This window comes from Panthera tigris, chromosome A3 (assembly GCF_018350195.1).
Source record: "Panthera tigris isolate Pti1 chromosome A3, P.tigris_Pti1_mat1.1, whole genome shotgun sequence".
NCBI lineage: Eukaryota > Metazoa > Chordata > Mammalia > Carnivora > Felidae > Panthera > Panthera tigris.
Genome location: NC_056662.1, coordinates 85,939,759 through 85,961,172, shown reverse-complemented (window position 1 = coordinate 85,961,172; position 21,414 = coordinate 85,939,759). Strand labels below are relative to the sequence as shown.

The window sequence follows — 21,414 nt, the reverse complement described above, 5'->3', positions numbered from 1 at the left end:
CACATATATACTTTTTTTGAAGATGAATGTATCCAGTTATATAATTTGTTTTTTTTTCTTTTAATATATTTCATTGTGTCTCGTTTAAAAAATTTTTTAGAGATTTTAAGAGCAGTGATTTTATCCCTGTCTTCCTCCATCTACCTTTAAAGCAACTTAAAAACCCACTTTAATAACCTTCTCAAAATGACAAAATTATAGAGATTGAGAACAGATTAGTGAATTCCAAGAGGTAGGGACTGGAATAAGGAGTGTGTGACTATAAAGGAGAACAACAAGGAGGTCCTTTTGTTTGATGGAACAATTCTATATCGTTGTGGTGGTGCCTATGCTAATCTATACATACGGTCTAATTGCAAAGAACTATACACACCCAGACGAGTGTATGTGAAAACTGAATAAAATTAGTTAACAATATTTTAACAATGTCAGCGATTTTGTCCTACAGTTGTAAAAGATCTCACCATGGAAGGAAACTGGTTGAAGAAGGTTCCCGGGACTCTATGTACAGCAATTTCCTATGATTTCATAATTATTTGAAAATAAAAAGTTTTAAAAAATCCACTCTATAGAGATTTTAATTACTGAGCAACCTGAATATTAAAATGCAGAGTAAAGAATAGTAAAGTAGAAACCAGCAAACCTGTGTTCTGACCCTGGGTTTGCTGATAGACCTCTGGCTAGTCTTTTAACTTCTGGGCTTCATTTTCTTTTCTGTAAAGGAAGAAAATTGTGCTAGAAAATCCTAAGATCCCTTTAAGCCCTCATATCCCATACGGTGTATAGATTTCTATAAATCTGTGAGTTTGCCAGATACAGAATAAATGTCAATAAATGTTAGATGTAGTCCAGAGGTTAGGGCTTGCAACAGGCAGGAAGTCTATTTCTGTTTCTTTCTGTCTTTCTGCCTAGCATGCCTAGACATTTGGTGATACCATGACCTCAAGAGGGTAAAGGGCACGTTGGAAGTATGTATACATATGTGCTAGATTACAAAACAGGCAGTGTTTGTTTATATGCCAAAATGTGTGATATGGATAATAATTGCTACAGGAATTCTGGAAGAGACCACCATAGGCTTCCACACAAAGAAGACGTAGAATTTCAGGGGTATGAATATAGTACTAGTTTTATCATTAATTACATCTTTGAGTATGTTGCAAGGACTGGATTATATATCTCATACATATTTTGCCTTTCCCCTGGATTATATCCGCTCATCCATCTTTATTCTGCCTCTAAGTTTAGATTTACTCTGCAATTTGAGCTGTTGGGTTAATAGATGCTAAATTCATCTAGATTTACTTGATGTTTTCTGCTTTTCTCTTTTTTTTTTTCTCACCTTGACCCTTTCTTCCCCTCCAACCCACTCCAGCTGAAAAAAGGAAGGGTGGGCAGACTGTGGACTCTAGCCTCCCACTTCTAAGTGTATCTGATCCTTTTATCCCTCTTCAAGTACCTGATGCACCAGGTAGGTAAACAGAGCTGCTCTGAGCCTAAGCAGGTGGATTCTTGTGTTCCAGGGTTTCTTGAGAGTTGTTTAAACACTCCATGAAAAGGATGTGAATTCCAAGGCCTATTAATAGGTTCTATTGTATATTTTTTGGTAATGGGAGGGCCTGTGTATTGGAAAGAACATTAGTCTAATATGATTATAACATGTTGAGGGGGACCTGTAAGTATGTGAAAGAAGGAACAAAATGCCAATAGTGGTTATATGATAATTTCCTGGCCAGTACTGATTTTCCTATAATGGGCTTTTACTTTCTAAATAAAAATACATAATAAAAGTTAAAGGGAATATGAGTCAGGAGACCCAGGTTCCCTTCCTGGCACTTCACCTATCTGAAAACCCTCTGGACTTGACTCTTCATCAGTGAAGTAATTTGGACTGCATGAGTTCGAATATCGCTTTAGGTCTACCATATCTGATTTTTAAGTGAGCAGTCTAAAAAAGGAAGAAATTGGGGCGCCTGGGTGGCTTGGTCGGTTGAGCGTCCGACTTCGGCTCAGGTCATGATCTCACGGTCCGTGAGTTCGAGCCCCGCGTCGGGCTCTGTGCTGACAGCTCAGAGCCTGGAGCCTGCTTCCGATTCTGTGTCTCCCTCTCTCTCTGACCCTCCCCCATTCATGCTCTGTGTCTCTCTGTCTCAAAAATAAAAAATAATAAAAAAAATAAAAAAGGAAGAAATTGTTAGTGTGTTCTGATTGAGATAGCTTTTGAAACAATAATTGGATACTTGCCAATTGGATACTAGCATTTCATGACTGCCAGTGATTTCTCTCCCTACGCTCTTCCCCATCCTTTTAGGGGTGGGGGTGGGGAGCATGATGTGAGACACAGAAGCCACCCTTTCTTTTCTCTACCAGTCTTTTTGAATAGATCCAACTCTTTAGAAGCATCTAGCAGTCATTTTGTTTCTGGTAGTTTTGCTTCTTATTCTTACCTTTGCCTATTCTCTTGGTTTTAAACTAATAGGATCTGCTTGGTTCTTCTTCTCTCCCAGAATGTTAAAGGTATTTGATTGATTCAAGATTGGAAATGATTGTGACATTTGTATCATCTATGTACTAAGACAGACTGCAGCAAGGGTACCATGACAGTTTTTATTTCTTTAGGCAATCTGTTGACCCTCCTTAGGGGAAGCAAAAACTTGCCTTGATCAAGTAGTATTGTGTAACTTCATAGCTTGCTCGAGCTGGATGTAGGTCAAAAATACCTAAGGTCGCTGAGAAATGATTCAGTATAGGATAGTTAAAGGAAAGGGAAGAAGGAATCAAGTAGAGGTCCTTTTCTCTGTTGTATCATTCAGGCATGCTGGGCAGTACCTAGACAAGCCATTTTCAAGCTAGAAAGGTATGGGCTGCGAACTCAGGCTGGAGCCCACTGGCCTCTTTTTCCTCCCTGTCGTGGCAGTCATGGGATCAGACAAAGAAAAGGGGTTATCGAGGCATTTTCCCTTTGATACCTCTCAGGCTCTTGCCTTGCTCTTTCCCAGATGGCCCATGGGCTGCAGACGCTGGAAGGGACACCTCTTGGCACAGGCCAGAAGATGAGGGCCCACAGGCAGGTAGCTGTCCCCCACAACTGTCACAGGTACCCTCTGGATCGGGGTGACGAGCCAGGCACAGACGTGAGGTGGCTCAGGATATCAACTCCCAGTTGTAGAGATGAGTTGTAAAGATAAGCCTGGGAGGCACCATAGATAGCCGGCCGCCATCCTGCCTTCTACATTGTTATCTTTCCTGTCTCCTGATCCTCCATATTTCTCTTTTTCTGGTAGATTCCTGCTAAAGTGATACTGGTATACACTTTCGTGCCAATTAAGCCACGACTCCTCTTGGATTTTAATAAGAGATCTATTAATGGAATATTCTAATTGAGAATTACAGGGGTATCTTATTTGTTTTATGATCTGTCAGACCAAACTCATCTGAAAACATAAATTAGATATGTCACTCCTTTGTGCTCCCATGAATTTCCATATCACTGAGAGTAAAATCCAGACTTTTTACCAAGACCTAAAAGGCCCTAACTAATCTGATTAGCTCTCTGGCCACCCCTCTAACCTGAGCTCATAATATTCTTTTCTTTAGTCTTTCTTCCAACAGTCTCAGCTTGTTCCCACTTCAGGGCCTTTGCACGTGCTGATACTCTGCCTGGAAAGCTTTTTCTCTATATCTGTTCCTTCTTATCATCTGACATTTGGGTCTCAGCTTAAATGCTATCTTCTCAGGCCTGTCGTGATCCCACAGCACTCGCAGTCACACTTCCTGGCTTTTTTCTTCATAGCATTTGTCATGACATTGTTTCCATTGGTCCATTATCTGTCTTTCCCCACCAGGATGTCAGTGTCCTGAGGGAGCGACCTTGCTGTCTGATCCAGCACTGCTTTGCCAGTGCTAAGAACACTGGCGGGTAGATTGGTACTCTATGAATATTTGCAGATTGGATGAATGAACAAAGTAAAACCTGAGGCTGAAAGGCTTATGGCAGCCCCATTGCTGTCCATTTGTGTCCCCAACTCCCAAACACCAGACTACTGGCTTCATAGTTTTCTACCTGGGCCTCTGCCAACTCCCACCCAGGCCTCTCACCCACTCTCGGAGGGTGAATAAATGAAGGTACAGCCCACAAACCCTGGAGTGAAAGCAGTAGCTAGGTTTAGAAGATTCTTCACCTCCAGCCCTTTGTCGAGCCCTCCAGAATCTGGGCTGAGCATGGTGTCTTGCAGCTGTGTCTGATTAATGTATGTACTGTAATGTTCTGCCTGTAACACCATTCAATTCTGTAGCCTTTTAATCCAAGGATATCGATAGGATATGGATGGGATTACCCTACCTCCTTCCTTAGCATCTTGAAACATCTGAGGCGAGGCCTGAGAGTGTAGGGCTCTGGGACCTCAACAAACTGCAAGTTTTTCTCCCCTCTTCCTGCCCCCCTAAAACACCCAGTTTGTCACTGCTTCCAGACCACCGTGGGTACCAGTCACACTTTTAGGGCTGTTTGTTTTGCATACATGCTTCCCTCCACACTCTACCTTCCTGATGATAAAAGAGTCGTGAAATCTTTGTCTCCTGACCACTCTATGCCTTTTAATGACTTAACATTTTATTTGATGCTTTTAAAATGCCCTCCTGGGGCACCTGGGTGGCTTGGTCGGTTAAGCGTCCAACTTCGGCTCAGGTCATGATCTCACGGTCTGTGAGTTCGAGCCCCACGTTGGGCTCTGTGCTGACCGCTCAGAGCCTGGAGCCTGTTTCAGATTCTGTGTCTCCCTCTCTCTGACCCTCCCCCATTCATGCTCTGTCTCTCTCTGTCTCAAAAATAAATAAACGTTAAAAAAAAATTAAAATAAAATGCCCTCCCATGTAATTTCCTCTGATTCTACAAAGAAGACTGACTGGTAGGTTTGTCAAGCAATAATCTCATGTTCCAGGTGAGAAGGTGAGACACTGGTGCTGTTGGGACTGTGCTGCTGCACACATTCCTTTTAATGGCCCCAGGCCCCAGCCAGTGAAACCTCCCTGTCTGGGGGTCAATAAAGCCTTCGACTGCAAAGCTAAAATTAAGGTTTAGGGAAATACGAAAGTGGGCTTGAACTTTTCAGACCTGGGCTCTACCCACATAGTGGCTTGGTGATTTTGATCAAATCATTTAAACTCTGTGTTCTTCTCCTCAAAATTAAAACTATTTTAAAACCTACCTCATGGAGTGGCTTGTGAGGGCCAGATGGAAGCATGTATTTGGAATTGCTCTGTAAACTTTAAATTAGTATAAAGATAGGAAATGTTGTAGACTTTGGTTCTGAGCCCTTATTCCCCATGGGGCAGTCTTAGTTATGAAAAGTCTTAGACAATAATGTTTTTCTCTTACAGAAATTAAACTTGCTTTATAACCTTTGACCTTTGCACAACTGAGAGCCATTGAAATAGACTTCCTTGATATAATGATTATTAAACTGTGGGTAAAGGGGCATTGGGTAATTGGATTTGTTTGGGTTTTATTTTTTTTAGGACCATTTCTATTTTCCAAAGCATCATAAAACACATTTTCTTAGAAAATCTGGCATTAAAAAAAATCACAGCCATGAGCATTTGTGTGCTCACAGAGCTGCCAAATGAAGCCTAGCTCTGGTGAGTCTCAAAGTATTTCATTGATGCTCATATGCTGTGTGTTTATTTTTCCTTCTCTTTGTGTTAGATAAGCTATAGGTGGTACCAAATTTAAAATACAGTAGAAGAGAATGGGGAATTTTCTCTGAAAATTGGCTGAAGGATTTAATCTTTTGTTTTTTTTAAACTGGTAAAATACACATAACACAAAATTTACCATTTTAAAGTGGACAGTTCAATGGCATTTAGTCTTCACATTGTTTTGCAACCATTGCCATCCATCCACGGAACTGTTTTAATCTCACAAAACTGAAACTCTCCACCTGTAACTCTCCTTCCTCCTTTCCTGCAGCCCCTGGCCACCACATTCTGCTTTCTTCCTCTTTGAATTTGACTACTCTAGATACCTCATATAGGTAGAATCATACAGTATTTGTCTTTTTGTGACTGGCTTATTTCACTTAACATAATGTCCTCAAGGTTCATCCATGTTGAAGAATATGTCAGAATTTCCTTCCTTTTGAAGGCTGAATAACATTCCATTGTATATGTGTACCACATTCTGTTTATCCATTCCTCTTTTGTTGGCCACTTGGGTTGCTTCCACAGCCACTTGGGTTATTGTGAAAATGCTCCCATGAGCATGGGTATGCAAATGTCTCTTCAAGACCCGAGATTCTTTTGGGTGTATATCTGGATATGGAATCGCCAGGTCCTATGGTAATTCTAGTTTTTATTTTTTGAGGAACCACCGTATTATTTTCCATAGCGACCACATCTTTTTACATCCCCACGGGCAGAGCACTAGAGTTTGAGGAAAAGATTTTCATAGCAGCTCCTTAATGCTGACTTCTCAACATCAGTGTTCCACAAGACTCAGCAAGCAGGCATTGGTTGCCCCATAAGTGCCACTTCCTAGAATCAACAGCTTTTTAAAAATGTACCTCCTGGTTTATGGTAGTTCATCGTCTCTCAAAAAGTCCACAGGAAAAGCTGTGTTTTCTTAGTGGTTTGTTGTGAAGGTAAGCATTCCTCTCAGAGCTATCTGCCTGGCATATCCCTCACTTCCAACTGCTATTTCATGATATTGAAAAGTCCAAGGTTGATCACCTATGTGTCTTTGCTCTGGAAAGTTTCTCTTTCCGCAGATTCAGTTCCCTAAAATGAACCTGGAATGGGGCATGGTGGCTGACTTTTGCTTCCATCTTGCAGATGTTACAGACGGTTTAGTGTCTAGTTTCTCAATGACAGGAACTATTTAGAGTGACTGCATTTTAAAAACAGCATCTCTCATCACAAGACTTCAGACAAGATGTAAATTTCCAAAGCCACAAAGCTGTAGCAGCCAAATCATCTTTTCTGATGGGGGCTGGCATCAGGCTTTTCCTGTTCATTAGGTCAACCTGCTTTACTGTTCGTGGTCAAATTCCTCATTAGGCCTGGAATGGCTCTTGAGCAAACCCTTAACCTTTTTAGCCTCTAAATAGATACCTATCCTCTCTTTTGATGTTCGGAAAGAGAGAAAGCTCACAACTTGTACTATATTCCAGTCTCCCATCAGGAAGCAGTTTTGATTATCTAACCTTAGATGCTTTTATGAAGGATTTATTACCTTCTTGCTTTGTGGTTGATACTTTCAGTAAGTAAGTCTTGAGAGAAACCTAAGAGAAGACTTTGGAGTGGATTGATTCCTACCTTTTCCTCTCTTCCCTAGTCCCCAGTGCCACTTGACTTATTATGCTTGAGAGGAGAGAGGAAGGTGCTCAAAAGATCCTCTTTCTAAGTCTGCTCTTAATTTTTCAAAGTACTAGCAACCCTCTCCTTTAAAAGCATTCTCAGCTTCCACTGGCCGGGCTAACTCACTCTGTGCCCACTTTGCTTCACGGGTCCACCTTCTCGGTCCTTTCACCGTGATTTCAGCCCAACTCCATGCTCTTAACCTGACTCATTCTTATTTGGGAACCCTAGAAACTTGAGAAAGAACTGAGTATAGTAATGGGGACGTGATAAGAAATACCACCAACAGAAAAATATGAGTAGATATTCTTCATAAAAGAAGAGATAGAAATTACCAACAATATATATATATATATATTTTAAAGTTCATCATTATGATGAATCCAAGAAGAGCCAATTATGAAACAATGGGATGCCATAACCTCTGCCATTAGCTTGGTAAAGAGTGAAGACCCCACCACCTCGGGCTTGATGAACGTGTAATAAAATGGACTACACTCAGATCCTAATAGTTTACTTTCTCTTTTCTTTCCTAAAATATTATTCTGAGAAAATATGGGTATGCTGAAATATTTATCAAACAATCAGAATTTAGAGGGAAAGATTGGAGGGGTATTCTCTAAAAACTGTTAATAGCGGGTATCTCTCGAAGTGAGATTATGGGTCGTTTTTACTTTTACCCTTTGTTTTCTCCGTATTTCCCAAGTTTCCACAATAACATGCTTTACAAAAGTAAAAAGTAATAAGGGATCAAACAAGAAACATGTTTTTTTTCCTTTTTTCTCAATGTAATTTTATTTTAAATTCCAGTATAGTTAACATACAGTGTTACCTTAGTTTCACACGTACAATATCATGATTCCACAGTTCTGTCACCCGGTGCTTATCACAAGTGGACTCCTTAATCCCCATCACCTAGTTCACCCACCTCCCCTCTGGTAACTGTCAGTTTGTTCTCTGTAGTTAAGAGTCTGCGAGGCACCTGTGTGGCTAATTGGTTGAGCATCTGACTTTGGCTCAGGTCATGATCTCGCTGTCTGTGAGTTCGAGCCCCGTGTTGGGCTCTGTGCTGACAGCTCAGAGCCTGGAGCCTGCTTTGGATTCTGTGTCCCCCTCTCTCTGCCCCTCCCCACTCACGCTCTGTCTCTCTCTCTGTCTCTCTCTGCCAAAAATAAATAAACATTAAAAAAAATTTAAAGATTCTGTTTCTTGGTTTCTGGGTTTTTTTCCCTTTGCTTTTTTTTTTTTTTTTTTAAGACATCCATTCTTTTTTCAAATGAGGATCTAGCTTAAATATTCCCCCACCTTCTCACCCTGTTCCCCTGGCCATGGGTGTCTGGGCTGAGTTTGTGTGTTGAACAGCTGTCTTGGGGCAGTCATCTTCCTTCCTGCCCCTTCTGTCACGGTGCCCTCCAAGGGTCCTTCCCCACAGCCGCTGCCATTTCAGATCTCCAGTTTCTTCTCTAAGCAGTCCGTCTTCTAAGTAGCTGGTTAGTTCCTGCTCCCTGTTTTTCCCTTGGACGATTGGCTTTTAGAGGTGGATAGGACCTTTAAGTGTATCTTCATTTTATCATATTATCAATAAGAAAAACTTAGATCCAGAGAACAATGATGGTTTGCCCAAAGTGTCACATCAACTTAGTGCAGAGCCCAGGTCTCTGTCTCTTTGTGCCTTTTCTTTCTGTCTGGCGGACCATGCTGCCTCCTCTCACATTTCACTTCATTCAAGGAATTCTGCTTTTTCTGGTCTCATACCAAGGCATTTGAGTAAAACCTGGAATCTCACCCATTCTCACTAGTGTTATCCCAGGCATCTGTGGCGCCATTAGATATCAACAGGTTGCAAAATGCCTGTGGAGAACTTGTTTGAGGTTTGGGATCTTAATGCTTCCTGCACACGTTCCTAAATTTACCACTCTCTTCTCTGCACTGCTCCTCCCCACCCATCCCCTTCATGCCACATAGTCTCAGAGTGTCTTCATAAAACAGAAGTCCTAACACGAGTGATATCAAGGCTGGCCCTTGATTCACGTGTGAGGCCTGCAGGCTGTGGCTATAAACTCTCAGCCTCTTGTAGCCTTTCTCGTGCCTCCCATGATACCCTGTTCTCAAGTTCTTCATTTACAGTGACCAAAAATGAGCCGTAAAAGCTTGAGGTGTGACTTCTTCTAATGGCTTTACATTTTAAAGCAACCAAAGCTTTAGTTAAGCCAGAGGACTGAATCTCTAGTGTGTAGAAGGTCTGGGCCACAGTCCTAGCTAGCTCTGTGGCTGACCCGCTGTTAGCTCTCAGGCAGGTGGCTTCACCTTTCTGGAGCTAGTTTCTTCATCTGTAAATGAGAAGGCTAATTGAATAAGAAACGAGGCTCCTTCCAGGGCCAACATGTCTTTGATAACTTGGCCGTTGGGCATGGGACCATGTCTATGTGAAGACCTGTTCTCCTGTGTCAATGGAGACAGGCAAACCCTGTAGGCAGCACGTGAGGGAAACCGTGAAATCAAGTGCGGGCTCTACCATGTCCCATCTATGACTTTGGGCAAGTCACACATTCTCACGGTGTCTATGTCCATTCTTCTCGACTCTATCAGTATTCCCACACCCAGGGTGTTTTGTGAATAATGAATGAAAATGTTTGACCTTGAACTGCAAATGGAAGTGATGACGGTAGTTCCGGTGGCACCTGGGCACCCGCACGGAGTAACTGAGAGTCTTCTGTCATTTCAGTAGTGCTGAGGGTGGGACAGGCTGGTTTTGTACATGCTGTCCACCTTACTTAGGCCGTGGCTCTGTGCTCCCACTCCTAGTCCTCTGTCTGCTATTGCTCTGTCCCTGCTCCTCCTTCCCACATTCCAGTATTCGAGTGTCATCACAGATCATCCATGTGAATAGCATGTTACTGTTTGGTCAGAAGATAAGCCTCTCTACATTTGGCAGCTTAGCCCATCCCCACCCTATTCTATCTCACCACACAACACATGCACACATGTATGCACACACACACTTTTTTATCCCCTCACATCAGCTTTTTGCTAACGGCTAATGAAAATAGTCGATTCTTGCTGAGGTACCTGACTTTCCACTTGATCGCCCATTCTCCCCATCTCCCCAGTGAGGCCACAGACATGTGACATAGGGTATGAGAGGAAACTGAGAACTGGGGATACAGAGATTAATAACATACCTTCTCTGCCTTCAGTCACATTGTAAGGGCTGCAAGAGAAGAGAGTGCAGAGGACTCCAGAAGTTTCCTGATGTGGCAGGGAGGACAGGGAAAGGCTTAGAAGAGATGATACTTGAGTGACCAATACAGAAGGATGGTGGGAGGTATCTCCCATTTTACAGTTGAGGTAATGACAGAAGTTAAAGGAACAGCCTCACAGTCACAACCAGTCACTGGAGTGGCTAGAATTCACACTCTGAATGTGGCTAGCCTAAGGTTTTGCACCTGGATAAACTGCTGTATGAAAGATAAGCAAGTAATTTGGGGTCATTGCTTTTTATCCATTGCTTCATAAGATTGCAAATATATGAGTGCTGAAAGTGAAAGAAGCAAATAATTCCGTTTCTGTATGTGAAAGAGGCTCTTTTGGGACTAAAACAAAAGCCAGTGTTCAGAATAATCAAAATTTGGACTTTTTGGGGAAACATCTTCTTTTTGCCAGTATGCTAAAAATTGTCAGATATTTTTAACATCTTGTCTGCTAATAGAATGTTATGCACGATGCAAGATTAATGCTGATGTGATTACACTGGTATACTTGGTTAGTACCCTGGGGTTTTTTTCCCTGCTGTTGAAAAGTTGTTTTTTTTCCTTCCTTCCTTTCTTCAATATAAATCAGGTGTAAATGAGCAATGTAGCATATTGTCATTTAATTCAAAGATAACCTACATGCCATATACTCCAAAGATGGTAAATTGGTCTCACATATAAAAATACCTTTTCGGCAGTATATTAAGTGGACGAAAGCAAATTACCTTGCCAAGACACTAAAATCCATTATTTTGTTTCATCTGTGTAGTTATAGATCGCCTTAAATTACAGATCACCTAAATTTCAGTTTCAGTCACTCAACGAATATCAATTTCGTCTTTACTTGATTCCTGATAGCCTGGAAGAATGCAGATTCATTAAAACGTTATATACACATACTTGAACTTTAAGTCACTTCTTTTTCTCAAATATTTTAATTTTAGTTTTATCTTAATGGCATGGTATTTCTGTGATAGAAAAAAAAAATGTCAACAGGCTTTAACTGGGCAAGTTATAGAATTTATGTGGCCTTGACCTCCTTGCAAGTAAAAGGAGGTTTGAGACCTTAATTCCCTTCTTTCTGTAAGATTCTACGACTCATTATTTTGTTTCAAGTTAATGCTCTACCATTAATAAGTTGAAGGTAAATAGAGATTTATTGATGGATCAAGGCTGAAAGAATCATGAAGGAATCTTAATGTGTGCACTTATCACACATTAAGTTATTAGGTGTGACAAATCTGATGGCTTCTTACGTCCTTTTGTTTCTTAGCCAAATGACATCAAAAGTAATCCATCTTCAGGTGTATGTGAATTTCATGAGATTTGACCATAGAATGATAAGAGTGCCAGCCTGTCACACAGTCTCCGTTGGCAGACAATAAGTGATGGTTGAAGTTAATTTAGGCATATTTTGATTCACTTGCTGAGTTATAAACCATTTCTAAATGCAAGTCCAAAAAAAATGTTCACAACTAAGGAAGGGGTATGAACGTATACTTAAGTACATGGATATGTTTATGGCAGCTTTATTTTTAATAGCTAAAAACTATTAGAAACAACCAACTGTCTTATCAACTGGTGAATGATTGAATAAAATGTGGTACGTTCATACAGTGGAACACTCCTACCACATAAGACAGAACAAATTACCAATACATGCCACACCGGGGAGAAGTCTCAGAAGCATTATGCTAAATCAAGGACATCAGACCGAAGAGACGACATACTGCATGGTTCCATTTATAGGAAATTCTAGAAAAGGCAAAGCTGTAGGGACAGAAAGCAGATCAGTTGTTGCCAGGGCCTGTGGGTAAAAGGAAGGCACTGACCAGAATAAGGCACAAGGGTATTTTGGGGGGTGATGGAAATGTTTTACGTCATTTCAGTGGTGCTTACATGAGTGTGTACGTTTGTCAAAACTCAGCAAATTGTGCACTTGAAATTGTTGACTTTTATTCAGTGTAAATTATACCTCAAAAAATTTTTTTCTTTTTCAAGTTTTAAATTCCAGTTAGTTAGCATACAGTGTAATATTAATTTTAGGTGTAGAATTTAGGGACTCATCGCTTATGTACAACACCCAGTGCTCATCACAACAAGTGCCCTCCTTAATACCCATCACCCTTTTAACCCATCCCCCCTCCAACCTCCCCTCCAGCAACCCTGAGTTTGTTCCTATGGTTAAGAGTCTGTTTTATGGTTTGCCTCTCCCTCTCTCTCTCTCTCTCTCTCTCTCTCTCTTTCTCTCTCTCTCTTCCCCACTATGTTCATCTGTTTTGCTTCTTAAATTCCACATATGAATGAAATCATATGGTATTTATCTTTCTCTGACTTATTTCACTTCGCATAGTACACTCTAATGCCATCCTCGTTGTTACAGATGACAAGATTTCATTCTTTTTATGGCTGAGTAATATTCCATTGTTTGTTTATATATATATATATATATATATATATATATATATACACACACACACACACACACACATATATACGCATATATACATATGCATATACATATATACATACACATGCATATATACATGTGTATGTGTATATATGTGTACACACACAAATCACATCAACTTTATCCATTCATCAGTCAATGGACATTTGGACTCCTTCCATAATTTAGCTGTTGTTGATAGTGCTGCTATAAACGTCAGGGTACATGTGCCCCTTCGAATATGTATCTTTGTATCCTTTGGGTAAATTTTTATACTTCAAATTTTATTTTATTTTTTTAAATTTTTTGAAACTGTTTATTTTTGAAAGAGAGAAAGAGAGACAGAGCACAAACGGGGAGGGGCAGAGAGAGGGAGGCACAGAATCTGAAACAGTTTCCAGGCTCTGAGCTGCCAGCGCAGAGCCTGCTGCAGGACCCAAAACCACGAACCATGAGATCATGACCTGAGCCGAAGTCAGACGGTTAACTGACTGAGCCACCCAGGCGCCCCTATATCTCAAATTTTAAAACAAACAAACCTAGGGAAGTATCTTGAATGACTTACAAAATGAACCTCAGTTGGGGAAATAATCATTTTTAAACTTTGAACTTTGAAAGCTTATTTGTGATTAACAGTAAAAGATAGTAACAGTATTTATTTTCATGATGAATCTATACAAAATTTTGACCCCAAAATGTGTTTGCATAGAAAATGATAAATGTTCAGCTTGCTTTAATATCTCACTGCATTTTTGCTTTCTCTTTACCTCTCTGCCCAACCTAGAAAAACTAATTGAGGGACTCAAATCTCCTGACACTTCTCTCCTGCTCCCTGACCTCTTGCCTATGACAGACCCTTTTGGTAGCACTTCCGATGCTGTAATTGGTAAAGTCATCATCTCTGTTTCTTCAGCCCTGCATGATCTATGTGTCTGTTTCGAGAATGATAACTACCTGGTTAACAGATCCCTATTGAATGGCCCTGCTGGGGAGTGGAAATGCCACAAAGCCTCCTTTAATCTCATTTGTTATCACCCCAAATGAAGTGTTTTCCCCTGCCTTTCCAGGGGCACCACACTGTTATTTTTGCTTTGCTTGATAGCCTGAGATTTCCAAAAGGAATTTCTTATGAATGAGGAGGAATGGAAAAATTCACATTTAATTACAAAAGCTTCATGAAAGAAGTTGCTTTCAAGCTGGGACCTTACCTTTAGCAGATTCTTTAGAAGGCCTCTGTATGTGCCCCGTATCAGAAACAGAAAACACTTGCCCAGTGGTGAAGCCCCATGAGTAGAGTCCGGGACAGGGGCTTAGTCTGCTCAGTTTGGTATTTCCCTGTGCTTCTACAGCAAGGCAGGCATGAACTACAAGATGTGCAGGGCCCCTGTACTCCAGGGCACATAGTCCTTGAACCCAGGAAAGCCATGACCCTGTAGAGATGGGCCTTCAGCTGCAGGATGTGACACAGTGCAGAATACCTCCCGGCCACATCATGGGGTGGGATTTCAAATGGACTAGTTACCTTCGCCAGGCACAGAGGATGTCTGCCCCCAAGTTTATCCCTTAAGAAAAGCAAAATTACCAGAAGATACTATGGTGCCTTTCAGCCTATGTCTTCTGACATGGAAGAAATCTGCTGGGTGACTCGTGTTCTACACTTATCTATAAAAACTGAAACTCACCAAGATTAGTTATAGTGGTTAACCTTGCACATGCCTGCTCAATCAGTGAAGCCCAGACACTCAAAGCAGCAGAAATAAAGTAACTTACTGTGCTGTCCATCTTGCCCGAGACTGGCATTTTAGACACCTGTAGAAGGAAGCCTTCACAGAATTGTCTGAAGAACGTTTTGACTCCTTTTCCCTTACCATCTGTTCTCCTTTCTTAATGCTCTGTCACAAAAGAAAAAGCCGATGTTGCTGTTGAGAGTCTCATACCGGGACTGGAGCCCCCAGTACCCCAGCGCCTTCCATCCCAGACGGAATCTGTGACCTCGAACCGCACAGGTCAGTCAGGTGTCCTGCAGCTGCAGGGACTGGTCATTGTTGTGGCCCTCGGAGCCAGCCTTTCCACCTGTAGCAGATGATTCTGGGCTTAGTTTGCAGCCTGGTTAGTTCCTCCTAGAATGGATGCTCTGTATGGTTACAGCCCCAGCTTCTCACTGTTTAGTGACGTGTTTCCTTGCTAAAGAGCAGAGTGCTTTTTGGAGCCATGTTCTTTATAGAGTGGTCCTTGGGCTTTCTCTGGTTACAGTGTTTATTTATTCAAGATTCTTTTCACTGGTGGCAGGTTCCCTCCACCTCCTTCCCCAAAGAATTCCGTTGAGCTACAAGGATGGCCTCCGCTAAGGTGTCTGTTCAGTCTTTCTATACAACCGTGTCAGTGACTTCATGGAGCTACTGCTCTGTGTGTTGACATTCTGTCCTCAGCACAGTGCTTTAATCCTAGATAGGTGGTTTGCTGTTAAATTGTAGGCAGAGTTGAAATCTTCCCCTGGATTCAGCATTGCTTTCACCCGAATTTCAAAATTCGCTCTTAATAGAATTCCTCAACTGCCCATAAACACAGAGTTGATAACCTGCATTTTTATCGAGTCCATAGTCAACCTTGGTAAAGGAGTCTGATTTTCTAACTTGGAACAGAAACCATTGGAAGTCTAGGAACTGTGAAAATAAACTTACATTTAAGTGGAAAAAAAATGAACATAAAAGATAATGTGGTTCCTTTCTCTTGTGCGTACTTGACTGTTTTCTCTTAGAAAACTTTCCCAGCGAACAATTTGTATGTGAAAATACTTGAACTCTGAAGTTTGCCTTCCTTCTGTTCCTTAACTAAAAGTGAAAGTCATGTGTCCAGAGGAGCAATTCAAATTTAAAGAATACTAGTAAGAAGCAAGATTGTTTTGTTTCAAATGGGGATCTAGTTGAGTTCTAGAAAGTATTGTTTAACCATGTCATATTCTGCTAATAATAAGTCAGGGACAATCCCTAGTCAACTTAGATACTTCATCCTATAGTACCTTTTCCCATAAATGTTTAGGGAAAGTTTAAATGAAACTCTTTAGTTGCAAAGTCCTTTTTCCCAAATAGCATTTGCTGAGAACTAAGTTGCTAAAGTTTTATTGGCATCCAAATCACATACTTGCTTACCCAGCAAACTCTGAGCAAAGAATTATTCCATATTTATATGTTAATGTTAAGAGAATCTAGAAATATATCTTACTATAGATGAAAATTTGGCGGGCTTAATATGTTACTTTTGGTTTTCTTTTCTCGCCTTGGCTTATATGTATAACATGTAAATGCAGTAACTTAAAGGCTAAGATCTAATCTCATGGTATTGTGTGTGCCATTTAATGCCATCACTGACCTGGGATGCTGTTAATCTGGACTCAGATTCTCTCACCGGGGAAGATTCCCTGATTGATTGCTCCTTGCTTTCTAACCCTACTACTGACCTGCTGGAAGAGTTTGCCCCCATAGCGATATCCGCTCCAGCCCATAAAGGTAAATGCTTTCCTGTCCTCTGGGGCACGTGTATCCTTAAAGGAGATCTGAATGATTTCTGAGAATTTTTCTTACCAAAAGTCTTTGGGAGTGAAGTTTTTTAGCCCCCTCCTCTATATGGAAAACTTGAGTTTGTACTCTTAGCCTCTGTGTTAGAATCCCTCTCAGGAAGAGTACCTAATAAGGCTCAGACAACAGGTTGGTGTAGGCATTGCTTTCTGGCAGTCTCCTGGAATGCACATAGTCCATGGTCTCCATTAAAGGCAGAGCTACGTACCTTTGCGGTCCGCGCATGTAGATGGTTGCGTTGACTATCCACTGACTCCCTTTTATTATTAATTAATACGATACTTGTTAGCCTGAGACCTTAAAGTTGTTTCATCAAATCCGATTTAAAGTTTTTGAGTAGGGATTGCTATGTTTAAAGAAGCAGGCCAAGTCCTCAAAGTCAGTCTTCAAAGATTGAACTTATAAAAGTTTCGAATTTTGAGTCATGATTGGTTACTAGATTTCTCTTTCTGATCTACCATTTTCACTTCTTACTCTTGGGTTAATACTGGTGTGAAATGCTCCTGGACAGAAGTAGCTTGAATTGGGCTCTCTTCAGTGAGTTGTTCATAGAAGTGAGAGGCACAGAGCCTGGCTTACTCTATGCAGGCATTCACTAACCTTCTTTCTGTACTTGGGTAGTGAAATTGGTTTTCTGGAAGGAGCACATATATAGAAGAGGAACAATGTAAGTTTCTTCTGAAGGAAATTCAAGAAGTAAGCCTCCCTGAGATGACTAAAAAACAGTTAGTTTGGGGCTCTCAGGTGGCTTAGTCAGTTAAGTGTCCAACTCTTGATAACAGCTCAGGTGTTGATCGCAGAGCTGTGGTTCAAGCCCCTTATTGGGCTTCACGCTGGGCATACAGCCTACTTAAAAAACAAAACAAAACAAAACAAAATTAGTTTATGGTTTGCAGTGGTAAGAGCTGAGGTTTTGTTTTTACCCTTGACAACATTAAAATGATTATGTTTTTATAGAGGATGTGTTTTTAACCAATTATGTCTGGCAGGAGTGTGTCAGCAGTAATGTGTAATTACAGAGAAGCATCATTTGCAGAATAGGTGCTCAGCTAGCGCTTGTGCTGGTAGGATAGTCTTTATCAGAATGGAGAAGGATATCTAACAGACTTCTGCTTGAAATCTCAGTGCATGTGATCTTGGGCCCCAACATTCCCTGAGGCATCAGAGTTGTTGGAAAGTCTTTCTTCCCAATCATAGGACAGCAAGTCTTTTCAGAAAGATTTTGTTTGCCTTGTATACAGCAGTTACTACTAATTACCTCCCCCCTGCCCCTAACTTTGAGTTTCTTGAATATTGTTTGTTAGTCAGGCCCCTTTTGCTCAATAAGGAAGATAAATGACTAACTCCTGTGCCTTTGTGAATTACTGACGTTGAAGAGAGATTTCACAATAACTACAATTAAAGGTCTTAAAATGGTAGTAGAGCTCATTCTATAACCCTTCTCCCTAATCATTTATGAAAGTCTTAACATGGCCAGCCTGAAACCATTTTTTTTCTGTTTCCCTATTTTTCAGTTTTGCTACCTTTGTTTCCACTCATGAAAATAAGCATTTTCATCTTCAAAAACAACAGTGATTGTATAGGTGGAACTTTATGCCTCTGACATGTTCTCTCATTTGCTAATCTCTGCCTCTGTTGTTTCTGCTTGTGTACTTGCATTCTGTATTAAGCTGCAGAAGATAGTAATCTCATCTCAGGTTTTGATGTCCCTGAGGGCTCGGACAAGGTGGCAGAAGATGAGTTTGACCCTATTCCTGTATTGATAACCAAAAACCCACAAGGTAAGAAAGAGAGGATGGGGAAAAGAGAAGAACTTGGCATCACAGCTGTTTACAAAATAGTAATGTGCCTAATCTGCAAGAGGGAAGAAAGCATCAACACTTAGTGAAGGGAACTGGGGTAATGACAGGCCTTGGGGCTGGACCAGTATAAGATAGAGACACAGATACAGATGGAGATGTAGTTATCTTAAAACGTCACTGTGGTGTTTATTCAGAGAGAAGAAAAGTATTTAACTCTTTGACTAAAACCCGGTTTTACAAAGTATCGAGCCAAAAATAAAGTGACCTTTAGTCAGTAGAAACCTGAAGTCATATATACATATATTAAAAAAAAAAAAGCACTGAACATTTTTTAGCACGATTTGAATAACCTATGATAAATATTCTTCCCAAAGAGATTAAGCATGGTGCTTTGATATCATTTGTATCTTTTGGACATTTGTGGAGCATCTTTTTTCCTCTTTGATGGATTATAACCATTTGAATGTGCCATGAGACACTGAATTACCATGGGACCATCTCTATATTTCTTAAAGCATGTTTCTATCGCAGTGGTCTTAATAACAGATTTTTCCCCAAAGCAACAGCTGTTGATTTTTACTTTATCAGGGAGATGAGTCGATATCATGAGGAAGTTAGTGTACAGCCAGCAGTTCTCAGGCAAAATGTATAGGCATTTGAAAACAGGATCCTCTCTGCAAGGTGTTCTGCCTGTGGTATGGTGTGCACACAGTGCCTGAAGTTCTGGTGGGAGGTGGTGCATATCCGACTCATATGTTTAAAAATCAACACGTAAGAGTTTGCAGATGTAAATTGTTGCTTCTCTAGGGTTTTGTTTTGTTTCTCCTTTGCTTGCTCTGCACATCTAAACCTTAACCCTCTGTGTTTTGTACTGAACTCCTATTTCTCCGCTTCCAGGTGGGCACTCTAGAAACAGCAGTGGGAGCTCTGAGTCCAGTCTTCCCAACCTAGCCAGGTCTTTACTGCTGGTGGATCAGCTCATAGACCTGTAGCCGTGACCCAGTAGCAGATGCAGTTCTGTAACCTTCATACCGTAATATACATTTTCATTACGGAGTTATAAGAAAAATGATTTTTTAAAAAATCTGCTAATAAGGGGCCCTCCAGCCCTTATCTCCTACCCCTTGCCTTCTCCTGTAGAAATGATAAGGAAAGAAAATCACTTTGGCCCTCCAGATATTCCTTGGCCAGTTCCTCCCTGTTAGTTTGCTGTGTTTTCTCATTACCCCTCTTCAATAGCATTATCTTAAATCAAGCGCTAGATGCCATGAGCTTCACCTCTGCTGGAATCAACTCCACCAAAAGCTTAACTGTAACTGAAACTAGTGAATTGACACCTTTGTCTCATTCTTGCTAGGAATGGCCTCCCACGCCAGTCCTCCCAACCCCTGTCTCCTTTGGCCAGATGCTGATGAATGTGTTTCTCTGTTTTTGCTTTTTACGCTGCTGCATTATCATGAGGACATGGCTTCTTCAGTTGGTCTTAACTCTAGGCAGTAGCCTGGAGATGAGTGTGTGATTTAAGAGAGGGTAAAACTGACTGACGGATGGGATATGTTTGAAAAGAGAAATTGAGCCCAGCTCTAGCCAACCAGCTTTGACCTTGTTTGATCATAGACTTAGCCAAGGGATTTTACACCCCATGCAACCTGCCCAGCATTCATCCAGCATTCTGGCTTCCATTGAACCGTGATTTCTCAGATCTGGAGACGTGACTGCAAGTACTTGAGATCCTTGGATAAAATGTGTACATTATATAAAACCCAAGTATTGCCATTCCTTTTCATGTTAACTGTCCCAAGCCGGGATCTCAGAATTAGACCAAAACAAGACAATGGTGGTAATATGATACCTTTTATTAGAAGACTTTTCACTGGGGGGTGGATGGGGGAGGGGAAGGAATTGTAGCAGAAACAGATGTATTTTTCTTGTGATTTTTATTTTGAATCAAATATTGTAAATTGTGTATAAATGAAGACGCTGAATAGTTCTGTTTCCACTTGGCGTTTCAAGTCTGATATCAGGTGTCTGTACAGGGTTTTGACCTCTTTCCCTTGTATAACTACACAGCAATCCTACAGTGTAACATATGGAATCATTTTGAGTAGACTTGTGTGTTGCTTTAAGCTTTCAGCAGGTCCTCTGTCTTTGTAGAATAAGCATGTTGTTTATTTTCAGATAATCAGAAATAAGTGTGCCTACAAGCTGGGCACAATTTGACTCTGGCTACTTACCTTTCTTTCTCTCTGATGTTGGAACTGAAGGATGCAGCCAATGAAATATGTTCAGTTGGTTTTCCTTGGCTTCCTAGATTAAAAAACAAAACAAAGCGTAGTTCCTCACTAACCTTAGAATATTGTTCATAAAATAAATAAAGGACCCTGCACTGACATGACAACATGCCTCATGGTCACCCTCTGTATATGTACTTACTCATTGAAGTGTATCTTTTTTTCCTTACATAGAGAGCAATTTTATAAAATTGCCCTTTTGAAAAAGAGGTGGGCACAGAGCAACCCACTGTGGTTCTCTTCCTCGAGTGCCGTTTTCCATGATCAGAAGGGAAACTCTTAGTTGATCAGATTTGTACAAATAAAATTCCAAGCCCACTTGCCTGTTTCTCTATCTAGTACTTTTGTTTCTCCTTCCTCACGTTTGCACTTTAGTGGGGGGGGGGGGGGGGGGGAGGGAGTTGAGCAGCAACAACAGCCTGCAAAACACTGCACTTTGGAGGTCAAGCTTTGACCCCAGAAATATGAGAGCAGCCTTTGAAAGGCAGCGGAGGAAAAGTCTGAATCTTTCAGTCTTCCTCCTGACTTTAAATACTTCCTGTGCCAGCTGAAACTAGATGAGCTAAGTAAAGCCCTCTATTAGGATAATGGATCATTTCCAAAATTGAGGGAGGCACCACCTTCCTGCTGAAGATAAAAAAAAAAAAAAAAGATATCCTTGAAGAGCTCTCCATGATTGGATAGTAGTGAAAA

The 21,414-nt window shown here is 41.0% G+C and overlaps 1 protein-coding gene across 20 annotated transcripts in view; it reads left to right on the top strand.

Annotated features, from left to right (window-relative positions):
- AAK1 (AP2 associated kinase 1) overlaps positions 1-21,414 on the top strand; it is a 168,656-nt gene that overhangs the window by 136,789 nt on the left and 10,453 nt on the right. For 9 of the 20 annotated variants that reach the window (XM_042981620.1, XM_042981618.1, XM_042981619.1 and 6 more), the window contains 5 exons: positions 1,376-1,471; positions 13,838-13,939; positions 14,958-15,059; positions 16,449-16,559; positions 18,299-18,409. The exons of 1 other annotated variant lie outside the window; for it this stretch is intronic. In XM_042981620.1, the coding sequence (XP_042837554.1) occupies positions 1,376-1,471; positions 13,838-13,939; positions 14,958-15,059; positions 16,449-16,559; positions 18,299-18,409 (522 nt within the window). Of the gene's footprint in view, positions 1-1,375; positions 1,472-13,837; positions 13,940-14,957; positions 15,060-16,448; positions 16,560-18,298; positions 18,410-19,327; positions 21,084-21,414 lie in introns of those variants that run through there. 10 more of the 20 variants (XM_042981636.1, XM_042981635.1, XM_042981634.1 and 7 more) reach the window with 9 other exon arrangements.